The 12,663-nt window shown below is 49.1% G+C and overlaps 2 gene segments (V, D, J or C); both read left to right on the top strand.

Annotated features, from left to right (window-relative positions):
- Positions 1-385: 385 nt before the first annotated feature.
- LOC105825945 lies at positions 386-1,016 on the top strand. The segment is given in 2 exon segments: positions 386-479; positions 586-1,016. Coding segments are annotated over 2 exon segments (477 nt in total).
- A 5,672-nt stretch (positions 1,017-6,688) lies between these two features.
- LOC105825944 lies at positions 6,689-7,316 on the top strand. The segment is given in 2 exon segments: positions 6,689-6,781; positions 6,886-7,316. Coding segments are annotated over 2 exon segments (477 nt in total).
- The last annotated feature ends 5,347 nt before the right edge of the window (positions 7,317-12,663 follow it).

Genomic DNA, 12,663 nt, shown 5'->3' with positions numbered 1-12,663 from the left:
GCAAGCTCCACCCTGGAATTGCTGCAGGAAGAAGTCAGGTCCAGTGGTGAGGAGAACAGGCCCAGAAACCCAAGCTCATTCTAACCATGTTGAGCTCCTAGATGCATCACACAGAGCTTCCACACTCGTGGGTTTGCTTTCACATGTGTAGATTGAGAAAATGTGGACATCTACAGTTGAAGGCTCATGTTCCAATGAAAATTGGATAAGCTAATGGGAATTAATTGTATTTCACAGTCCCTTCGCTCCCTGCCCACCCTCAGGTGTCCCCACCCTAGAGGTTGCTATATAGCAGGGAACATGCAAATAGGGCCCTCCCTCTGCTGATGAAAACCAGCCCAGCCCTCACCCTGCAGCTCTGGGAGAGGAGCCCCAGCCCCGGCATTGCCAGGTGTCCCCACTCAGTGATCAGGACTGAACACAGAGACTCACCATGGAGACTGGGCTCAGCTGGGTTTTCCTTGTTGTTCTGTTACAAGGTAATTCATGGAGAACTATAGACATTGGGTGTGTGAGTGGATGTGAGTGAGAGAAACAGGGGTGTGTGTGTGGCAGTTTCTGACCAGGATGTGTCTGTGTTTGCAGGTGTCCAGTGTGAGGTGCAGCTGGTGGAGTCTGGGGGAGGCCTGGTCCAGCCTGGGGGGTCCCTGAGACTCTCCTGTGTAGCCTCCGGATTCACCTTCAGTGACTACTACATGAGCTGGGTCCGCCAGGCTCCAGGGAAGGGGCTGGAGTGGGTCTTGTACATTTATAGTGATGATGGCGACACAAGCTACGCAGACGCCGTGAAGGGCCGGTTCACCATCTCCACAGACAACGGGAAGAACATGCTGTATCTGCAAATGAACAGTCTGAGAGCCGAGGACACAGCTGTGTACTACTGTGCGAGAGACACAGTGAGGGGACCTCAGTGTGAGCCCAGACACAAACCTCCTGCGGGGGCGTGCGGGGCCACCAGGGGGCAGACAGGACACAAGGAGCAGAGTAAGCCCAGGGCAGGTGCAGGTGGAGGTTAAGGTCAGCTTTCCACCGAAGGTCTAAGTCTCCCTCTGCATCTTACAGATTCTCCTGGGAGCCTGTCTATATTTAAAACTCTGTGCTTTCCAGAGGGTGGATGGCGGAGAGTGGCAGCAGGTGCCTGGTCCTGGACCACCCGTGGGTGGAGGCAGAAAGATAAATCCTCAGGGTGCACACACTGCTCTTAGATTTTCATAAAAGATAATACGGTTTTGCATGAGCCTCTCAGATGATGTATAAAAGCTTGTAGTCTGCAAAGAATTATAATTCCCATATTTGTCTATTTTTCCTTAAATGTCTCCTGGCTCAGTGTTTCATTCACACGAGGAATTGTTATCTGCAGTGTGACCGACTGGTTCTCACATCCAATGGTCTCTGTCCATGTGCAGAGATCTCGAGTAGTTTGGAAATTTCCAGAGACAAGCCCTCCCCTCACCCAGAGAGACAACAGAGATCTCTCAGCCCAGTCTGAGGAGGAGCCGGCCCTGCAGGCCGCAGGCTCTGCAGAGGCCCCAGCTCAGCTTTATGTAGTCAGACACTTCCCACCTGCAGGGAGCTCAGCAGCCCGACTGCAGTGGACGTGGCTCAGATCTCATTGTGGGTTCAGAATTAGGAGAATTGGATTTTATTCTGAATATTTCCCTGATACATGATCGTGCGATAATTCAATCCTTCTTCCCCTGACATTCCTTTTTCTTTCTTATATGGTCGCATGTTTGGGGAGTGTAAACTGTTGCCATATATTTGCACAAATCTAGCCTCAGAATCTACTGAATTATTATAGGAAACTCAGAGACTGAACAAAACTGGATTTTTCCTTCTTACCAAAATGTGAGTGTCTGGAAATTTCCAATTGTTGCCCAGAACCCCGTGACCACGAACTTCCCTTCTCAGTGCACAGCCTGGTGCTGAGACGAGGATTCTACCTGTGACCTGGGAACACTGAGACGACCTTGACCAATGTCAGAGCCATCACCTCTCGTTTCTTTTGTATTCTGGTGGTGTCAGTGGTAATGTTTTCTCTTTACTTTCTGATGTTGATTTGAGTTATTTCTCCTATTCTCCTAGCTAGTTGAGCTCAGTGTTTGTCATTTTTCATGTTTCAAAAGGAAGAAAAATGAGTGATTTGTTGATATTTCTAGTGTTTTAGTTCTGATGTCATTTATCTCTCTCCTTGGACTTAAAGGCTCATGAACACACTAATGAGATCTAGACTGAGCTGTTGCTCTTAACCCCATGTTCTTCCCAGACTCAGGGAAACTTGCAAGTGCGTCTCCGCAGTGGACCAGGGAGCTGATGTGGCTCCCACTGCATGACTGGGATGAGACTCTCAGCCGTGGGTGGAGCACAGGCAGGGAGGTGTGAGGTGAGGGGGCTTTGTCTCCCAGGAACACCCCTCTTCTCCTTCATCACTCTCAGATTCAGTCATGTCCATCAGGCTGGGGAATCACTTAGTTTCTCTTTGATGCAGAGATGGAGGCCCCGGAAGGAGACTTGTCAAACCTGGGTTCTGCAGATGCTCTCTTGGAGAATGAGTTTGTTTCTTCCCCTCTGTCCTGAGTCTGCCACCTTATAACTCCCCTATTCCACTGCACCCCACATGGACCCTTCATGGCCACTGCCCCACGCCCTGCAATGAGGCAGCTGCTGCTTGGGCTTCTGGAGAGCACCCCTACCCTGGTGACCTCCTGCCCTTGGGCTTGCCTCTAGTCCCTGCACAGGCCCCAGCATCACTTCCAATCCATGTGGCGCCCACATGGGTTCTGACCTTAAATCCCTCTTCACTCTCTCTTTGATTCCAAGTCATGACTTTCATTCTAACAGTCCTTCGGCATCTTACTTGAACTCATGCACAGGAAAGGGTTAACTCATCAGGCCTGGGTCGTCCAAAGCACGTGCATCGCTGAAAGAGTCCATTCTAGGAACTCACCCATAGTCCACTCCTGAGAGATGAGTTCTGATCCCTTGGCTTACTGCTCCTGGTAATAGCATTTTTACACCAACATTATTAAGGTGTGATTTACATGGAAATACTCTACAATATTTAACTTCTGGAACTGAATGAGTTTGGGTGCATGTGTACACCTAACCAACATCAGGCCATAAATATATTTATTGCCTCCCAAGGTGTCCTCCCATACCCGCTAATATAATTATTTTTGTTATCATTATTTATCTTGTTTTCATATTTCTGTGTGTGGGGGGATGAATACACTGTAGTACTTGATCACACAGTGTTCATGGTGAATGCCATTCATGCCCCAGGGGCTGCTGTCTGAGCACTGGGGGTCAGTTGTGCAGGTGCTGCGACACCCAGGACTGACCCCAGTGAGCAGCGCTGGCCACCAAGGCCCAGGTGAGCATCCCTGAGGACAACCCCTCACACTTGTCATCACACATCACTGCTGGGATAATTCAAGGTGGACTGGAGACTAAGCTGGGAGAGCACACCTGAGCACTGGCACCTGTTTTCTCAGGGAGTTAACACCTGTGCCTTTGCTGATTTTAATTCAAATCATTTTCTGTAATAAACTGACCAAGAGTATAATATGTTACTCTAAGACCTGCATTTATATTGGTTATAGACGATGAGGGTGGTCTTGGAAGACTCAATATAACTGCAACAGAAGTGGACATTCCAGAAGAACCCTGCCCTGTTGACATACAGCTAAAGCATCGCTTAGCAAAGCGAAGGACGACAAGCTTGCGGGGGCGGGGAGGGATTGAAACTCTGATGCCTGGATGCTCACAGAGTCACCTGGTGTGAGGCAGCATGTGAGCTCCAACAAGTCGTGGAGGTAAAAGCCATCAATGGATGTGTGAATGTTAGATCAACACTGTAGGAGTTTATTTCCCAAATACGAAGACAATGTAGAGACAATCAGAAATAATCTAAATATACAATCTGTGTATGTACTAATAATAACTGAAATGAAAGCAAAACAGCTGCTGTCCATCCTCGCACGGTGCACACTAAGCCGAGGCTACAAGGCTTAGATCCGCCATCAAAATGAACAATTGTCCTGGAGAAAACTGCTCTGGCCCACGGTGTCAAAGAAGGTTGTCAATGTGCAGGGCAGGGGAGGGAAACATTAAAGTACTGAATCCAGGGAGTGCATGAAAGAGTCGCACCATTTTGTGACATTATTGAAGCCATTAATTGACCTCACCAGGTTCCTGAGCAATAGTCACTAAGGGACTACGGGGTGATGAGCAGGGCAGAGTCTCCTTGGCTTTGTACCCACATGACTGAGGAGGCATCGTGTGCGCTGTGGATGGACATCCTACAATAGGGCAATCACGGGTGGGTGCAGGTGATCCGGACACACGGCACGTTGTTCCTGGTGGGATAAGTGACCCGGTACAGGAGGTAACAGACTGCTGACCCTGTAAGGTAAGTTACTTCCTTTGAAGAGCGAAGCAGACTCCCCAGATGGAGAACTGATTCCACACACCCAAGTCCTCCTGACGTGGCTTTATGGAGTTGGGGTCGTGATCACGTGTTACACACCTTGCCCAGGCCACGGGAGACGGCTGGGACACAGGGAGGCGCTTTTGGTTCTGCTCCAGTTGCCCCCACTGTGCAAGGTCAGGAAACACCTTAGAAGCTGTATAGGTTTCTCTTCCCCCTCAGAGTTCCCTTTGGGTCTCAGAGATACTGAGGACGGGAGGTGGATACAAAGGAGAATGGAACAGACGCAGGGGAGAAGGAAGGGACTCATCCCAGCGAGGTGGGCGAATTTACATGGTTACTAAGGAAAGAGGTGGCTGAAGAGGACAGGGATGGGTCGACACAAATGTATAAAGCAGAACTACGAGATGCTGGGTGGAGCAATGGTCTGTCGACGTTCAGAAACCTAAGCACATATTCCCCGTTCATGCTTGTCTGCAGGAATGTGGAAATGCAGGAGACAAACTGACTTCAGCAACTTATCCGAATGCCATGGGTGCTGGTCTGGCAATTCAACAAGGTGAGGGTGGTCGGAGGGCTGGAGCAACTGTCCTCACCCCCAGCTGGGTGGTGCCTAGGCCCCAATCATGCTCATGTGCAAAGTGTCAGTTGGTGAAGAAGAGTGATAGTTCTTGTTCTGTGGCATTTATGCATGAACTCCTCACTTCACAGTCTTTCCAGGATGCATTCTGTAGGTTGTTTGGGTTTTTTCCCATATGTGACTCTGTTCAGATTCTGACAACCTCCTCCACAGGGTCACAGAGAAGCGGGGGAGACATGGAGCCCCAATCAGAGTCCTGCGGGCACCTGGACCAGAGTGTATGGGGAGGTCGGGGGGATTATTGGGACCTTTTCCTGCCCCTCCCAGGAGGTTCAGTTCAGCCCCTGCTGCCCCAGTGCTGCTGGGCTATGAACCTGGGAGTCTCCCCTGCGGGGCAGGGCAGGACAGACGCAATCTCGAGTGGGGAACATCCCGTCTAAACCCACTGCACAGCGGGTCTCCCTCAGCACCCAGCTGGGGTCCTCTGCCAGTTTCAGGTTTGCTGTTGGTCACATAATTTCCATTATCTGAAATATTAAATAAAATGTGCTATTCTACAGCTTCAGCAGTCGTGCATTATGCATGACGATGACGTTGCTATGGCTGTGAGAAGGAGAGCTTTTTCTCAGCTGTCTACTGCTCCCAGGTGAAGAGAAGCTTTGTCCTTAATAGGAAGGAATTGGAAACAATCCCAACATTAACCAGTTGATTAATAAACAAGTATTTTTTGTAAATGACCCATGAGAACACTCCATCATTAACCACAATGACTGTCTCACGCACACTGCAGCGTGGCTGCACCCACAGTATGTGCTGTGAGTAAAATAAGCAAAAAGCACCTGCTACCTGATTCCACTATTATAAATTCTAGAAAGTGCAAACAGATCTAAAGCACCATGAGCTACGTTAGCAGTTGCCTGGGTAAAGGGAGGGAGAGGGAAGGGGAAAGTAGGAGGAATTTTCGAAGGACAAGTGAAAACATAAAGGGAAATCGATTTCCTCAACATCGCAGACAGGGTGGAGGTGCTGTCAGCATCTTTCACTCGCAAACTTTAACTATGTTAAGGCCACTGGGTATCAACTGTGCCTCATTAAAGTTAATAGGAACAACTAATAGATGATTTGGTAGGGAAGGAAGGATGGACAAATAGATAATATAAGTGAAACATTAGGTTCATTTATTTGGATTAATCCTGTGTGCCACATTTATTTATATTTTTAAGAAAAAAAAACAGGCAAGAAATTTGGTTTTTGTTCTTATTATAGAATTGGGGTTCTAGAAAGCACCCTAGACATGTCCAGTTTTGGCCTGCAGTGGGTTCCAAGGATGGCCTCATGGTCCAGACACTGAGACGAATTATTCCCAGATATGTGTTTCTGGACATATCACACAACTTCTAGATGAGTCTAGGGTTGCATTTACATCTGCAAAATACATGCAAACTTCACAGATACAGCACAGGGTTTATGTGTGTCTGTAAATAGATAGGTGAACAGGAATTAAATATTTATCACAGTACAGTTATGCAGTTTTTCTCTGGTCTTGCCCTCCCTGAGGTTTCCCTCCCCAGAGCTTGCTATATAGCAGGGGACACGCAAATAGGGCCCTCCCTCTGCTCATGAAAACCAGCCCAGCCCTCACCCTGCAGCTCTGGGAGAGGAGCTCCAGGCCCGGCATTACCAGGTGTCCCCATTCGGTGATCAGGACTGAACACAGAGACTCACCATGGAGTCTGGGCTCAGCTGGGTTTTCCTTGTTGCTCTGTTACAAGGTAATTCATGGAGAACTAGAGACATTGGGTGTGTGAGTGGATGTGAGTGAGAGAAACAGGGGTGTGTGTGGCAGTTTCTGACCAGGATGTGTCTGTGTTTGCAGGTGTCCAGTGTGAGGTGCAGCTGGTGGAGTCTGGGGGAGGCTTGGTCCAGCCTGGGGGGTCCCTGAAACTCTCCTGTGCAGCCTCCGGATTCACCTTCAGTAGCTACGGGATGAACTGGGTCCGCCAGACTCCAGGGAAGGGGCTGGAGTGGATCTCATACATTAATAGTGCTGGTGGTAGCACAAGCTACGCAGACGCCGTGAAGGGCCGGTTCACCATCTCCAGAGACAACAGCAAGAACACGCTGTCTCTGCAAATGAACAGTCTGAGAGCCGAGGACACAGCCGTGTACTACTGTGCGAGAGACACAGTGCGGGGACATCAGTGTGAGCCCAGATACAAACCTCCTGCGGGGGCGCACGGGGCCACCAGGGGGCAGGCGGTGCACAAGGAGCAGAGTCAGCCCAGGGCAGGTGCAGGTGGAGGGTAAGGGCTGGTTTCCGCTCAGGGTCGTGGCTTCCTCTCCATAAAACGGTTTCCTCTGGGGAACTTCTCTGAATTCACGATTCTGTGCTTCCCTCTGCAGTCTCTGAGTTAGATATGTTTGCGGTCATGGGAGAAAATATTCTCACCTGCACAAAAGGCAGAGAGTGGCTCTCCGGTCACTTTGTCCTCTCCCCAAATGTACATAAATTATCAGCATTTCTGAATAAGTCTGAAAATCGATAACAGATTTTGTCTTGGACAACACAATGCAGCACAGCACACGGAAGTGAACGTTCCTTCTATCCAGCAAGCACGATAAAGTGTCTGCAGGACATCAGAAGAGGAGGGAGCCAGTATCCTAAGCAACAAAAGGAAGACTCCGTGGTGGACAGTGTCCCAGCACCAGGCTCACAACATCGATTCTGTCTGACACAATTCAAGGACAGAGGGACCCCACCAACATTTAATGTAGAAATTGACTCTGATGGTGTTACACGCACGCACACATGCACCCACACACACACACATACACTCACACACTAGATGAACACGGGAAGGGTTACTCCCTCCATTACTGAGGTGTCTGCAGAGCAGGGCAGGCTGCTCAAGAGAGTCCCAAGTGGCTTTGTAGGGCAGGAGGGGAGACTGGCTCAGGTTTTCACAACAGTTCCCTGATGGGCAGGGAGGGGACTGTCACTCCCAGGAGGGGTCTGCTGGGGTCTCGGCCTCCGACAGCTGACTTGAGAGAAAGCACCTGTGATTCCTTCCTAGAATTCCCATGAGTGGGGCAAACAGGGAAAATGAAGGATGGGCCTTAAGATGTCAGCGGGCAGACATCAGCTAAGACACTCTGACTTCTTCCACTCAACTATTAGGATGGATCAGGAGTGAGCTGTGTGGGGGAGGGACACTCCTGTAGCCCTGCCTTGGGCTTGGCAAAGCCATTATATGTAACCAAAATGTTTGTGCCCCCACAATATTGTGAAATAAAAAAAAGAAATGATAACAGTGATAAATATTTTGGATCAGGAATATGCTGGTTTTCTTAACTTGATCAATATCCAAGGTATACGTACATGAAAACACGTGTAATGAGATTAAACGTATACATTGTTTGTCAATTAAAATGAAATGAAATCTTTACATGTAACAGTACAAAAAACCCACCCATGTTTATTTCCTGTTATGCAAATCGTATAATTTTCTTTATTTTTTATTTAATTTTTTACACATATTTTTTTATTTCCGAATATTACAGGGGTACAATTCTTTAGGTTACATATATTGCATTTGCCCCGCCCAAGTCAGAGCTACTAGCGTGTCCATCCCCCAGACCCCAAAGGCAATCACAGCAACAACAAAAATAAGTAAATGGGACCTGATCAAATTAAGAAGCTTCTGCACAGCCAAGGACACTGTCAAGAGAGCAAACAGAAAACCTACAGATGGGAGGAAACACTCGCAGGCCACACATTTTATATTCCTCAAGTCTTTCCATCCATGTCTACATGCAGATCACATGCAAACTGGTCCCTGCTTGGAAACATACAGACCTCTCCAGCAGCTCCAGCTGCTCTCTCACGGCTTCTGGGCATCTGCAATGTTCAGTGACAGAGAGGATGGTGTGAATGTTTCAGTTCTGTTTCTTCAGATCAGATGGTCATAGTAATAGGGGGAGGACACCAGTATCAGTGTTTACACTAAATCCACCTTACAAGACCTGCAACTGCTGGTCTCTTTCTCCAGGTGCATATTTCATCCTCAGACCATGATGCTCACCTACGTGGGGAAGATGAGAGCGTCCACCCAAGGACTCTCCCCCACTGCACACACATCCCAGCGTCTCTGGGCTACGGGAGGGTGGCATTTGTGTGTGGGAGCAAATGCCATGGGGTGATGTCATTTCTCTGCTTCCCCAGAATCTCGCGATAGTGGCTTGATGTGCTATGAAGATGATGTGGGCCAGGTGAGGAAAAGCTCACGTACACGTGCAGAAGTGACATCTATTTTGAAATAAGATTCGGAATCTGTTTGGAAATGACAGATGATTGCATCTTCTGATCATTTGAGAATGAGATGGTGACAGACAGAAGTAGGGGCCATTGTGGTTTTGTCTCTGATAGCCTGGCGCACGGTCACTGCACTGAGTGCGGTGGGGATTCCAACACATACTCGCATATTACAACGGCTGAGGTCATATCCTAATGTGTTTAATTATCATTGAGTCAATTATGCATTTAAGTTGCATCTGTGTACATATTGTCAAGACCTGGGAGTTCCAGTGGAATTACTGGAATTTAAATATATTCCTCCCTTACTCATTATGTAAACATAGCCACACCTAGTCCTATAGTCACTGCCCTTGCAAAGACGGTGACTCTTTCCTGCCCTGCTAACCTATTGCATGAGAAGCTTATATGTGTTGGGCAGCACCATGTGTTCCTGAGATGGGCCACTGGGAGTGATGCCAGGTAAAGTGAGGGGCTGGTGTTATTCCTACTCCTGCTCCTGTTCATTCCCATGAAAAGTCCACAGATTCAGGTAACATCTGCATCCTGCTAGATTGCATCCCTTCCCCACAGTACAGGGAACTGTGCACATTCATGCAGGAAGCCCCAGTGCACTGGATGTGATGGCCACATACCTGCAATACCAAATTACTGACGCAGGTGAACCTCTTAGTCAGGCCAGCACCTGCCAGTGAACTCCAGGATGAGTGTCTTTTACTGTGAGGTGGAGCCCTTGGCCCCAGGAAATGTCAGGCTGACACCATTAATTGAATTGCATGAATGGTAATAACATGGCTAGTGGTCCTGAGTGAGGCCCTGGGTTTGGAAAGACACACACATGTGCTGGATCCAGTCAAGGTGAGTTGCTGTACCTCCCAGAGTCAAAGATCTCAGTGAATTTGCCATCACATGATCCTTGACTCAGTTAAGGAGCCCTGCTGAGGTCACCGCTAGTCCATGTTGCTCACAGACTTCAGATTAGGCAGAGGGAGGGCCTCAGCATGCCTTGGTGGGTGAAAGTGCGTGAAGTTGGGAGATGTGAGTCATCCAGTCCTGCAACTGTGGCCACTTAATTCATGGACCATCTGGGCAGTGCTGGAGTCACTGGCTACACAGGATGACTGTTGTCCACTGGCTAATTCCATGCACGTGACTGTCAGTGGCATTCCACAGGGAGAGCACTCTAACAATGCCGAGAAACAATGCACAGGTCTTCTCGCCAAGGCCAGACAACACACTCATAAATCAGCCACATGCTAGTGACAGGTGCTGCCTGCAGGAAGAAAGAACAATGATGGTGAACTTTATTACCTGGTAACACGCTCCCAAATGTCACGTCACCACTTGATATTAAACAAGAAATGTTCCACAGGTGGCCAAGTCTGAGCAGGGGCATAATCATGGACACTCTCAGTGGTGCACACAGGCAGGGCCCACCTCCCACACAGGCTTCCATCCAGTCACTGCACCAGGCCCTCTCACAGGGGACTGGAGAACAGTCCTGTGTGACATCCTCCATCGTACTGGCTGTGGGAGATAAATTACGGTGTGGTTTAAGTCTGTTATCTTCCATGAATGAAGTTTTGTGAATGGTGAGCAGAAGATTTATAGAAGGAAATTTTGGAAAAGCTCCTCCACATATAAGCTTATGCCAAGAGTTTATTAAGACCTCAACGGTAATCACAGCAACAACAAAAATTAACATGTGGGTCTTGATTAACCTAGACCAAGGTCCCTTGCAGGGATTCCTTGGTCACAAAGAATGCAGCACGTGCTGGCACTACAGAGTGCTGTGGCATCTGGGTCTGTAATCAGGGGTAGAGGTGAGATTAATTCCTATCAACATGTCATAGTGACAACTTGTGAAATCTTTCTTCTTACTGCCACAATGTTAGGCGGTGATTGGTTAGAAGTCCTGGTTCCCAGGGAGGATCACACCAACTGGGGGCACAGTGACCACCCCTGAATCTGAGACCTGGTCTGATGCCCCTCAGTTGGGATCCTCATGACTGTGGACCAGTCAGCAACGAAAGGCACTTTCTTTCCCACTGATACGCATTAACTCTGCTTTGAGGCTGAGCTTGGGTGTATCCATGGAGGCAGGGGCAGTCCCTTAGGCCTAGGCAGTGTCTGTGGGTTTCTCCATTGCATTCACCACTGGGGAGGACAATTGAAAAACCACATGACTGAGGTTGGCCATGAGACCAAGGACAATGGCTCTGCAGTGCTCAGGCCTGAGTCACTCCATCAGGGAACAACAAACACACAGCAACCCTCACTGCAAAGTGCTGGGCGTGAGTGAGAAGAATCCACAGTGGAGGTGGGAGGGGACAGTAATCAATGTCGAGTATGACCACAGGGCCACCTGCAGCAGTGCACGGTGGAGCCTGACCACTCACACTCACATTGTGACTTCCACAGAGCTTAGGGCTGGCTACTGTCCCAAGCATGTGGCAGCCCCATAGACTGAACCTGGGCCTGTGTGGTCCTGACTGGCAAGAGGGAAATGTAAGGACGAACTTCAGTGGATTCCTGCTTGGCCCCGCTCTTGCGCCCTGGGCCCACACAGAGGAAGCAGCAGTTGCATTAGACAATTTTTGCAAAGCTGAATCCCCTCAGGTGAGTGAGGTGCACATCACAGGTGATGCACAACATTGTGGGGAGATAGTGAGGACTTGAGGCCCAAAGGTTGATGCAACCCTGAATCTGTAACACTAGAATGCAGCAAAATCCCATCATGTTCTCATTACTGAAAGGGGATACTGCAGACCCCAGGAGGCATTTCCACATCGGTCCTGAAGTCGGTTCAGAGAAGCAGTGGGGTGCAGTGGTGAGAAGCACAGGCCCAGATGCTGAAGATACCTCTCAGCAGATACGGGCCTCCTCTTGGGTGCATTGCACAACTCCTCGATGCTTCCATTTGGATGGTTTGATCCGTAAAATATCGTGACGTATGAAGTTCCCCAGGACTCTCAACTCTTCTCTCGGCCCTTCCCTCCTTCAGGTGTCCCCACCCAGAGCTTGCTATATAGCAGGGGACATGCAAATAGGGCCCTCCCTCTGCTCATGTAAACCAGTCCAGCCCTCACCCTGCAGCTCTGGGAGAGGAGCCCCAGCCCTGGCATTCCCAGGTGTCCCCATTTGGTGATCAGGACTGAACACAGAGACTCACCATGGAGTCTGGGTTGAGCTGGGTTTTCCTTGTTGCTCTGTTACAAGGTAATTCATGGAGAACTAGAAATATTGGGTGTGAGTGGATGTGAGTGAGAGAAACAGGGGTGTGTGTGGCAGTTTCTGACCAGGATGTGTCTGTGTTTGCAGGTGTCCAGTGTGAGGTGCAGC

Source organism: Propithecus coquereli, unplaced genomic scaffold, assembly GCF_000956105.1.
Source record: "Propithecus coquereli isolate 6110/MARCELLA unplaced genomic scaffold, Pcoq_1.0 Scaffold836, whole genome shotgun sequence".
In the NCBI taxonomy this organism is placed as follows: domain Eukaryota; kingdom Metazoa; phylum Chordata; class Mammalia; order Primates; family Indriidae; genus Propithecus; species Propithecus coquereli.
The sequence above is the reverse complement of the archived record's forward strand: the minus strand, read 5'-3'. Positions and strand labels throughout refer to the sequence as shown.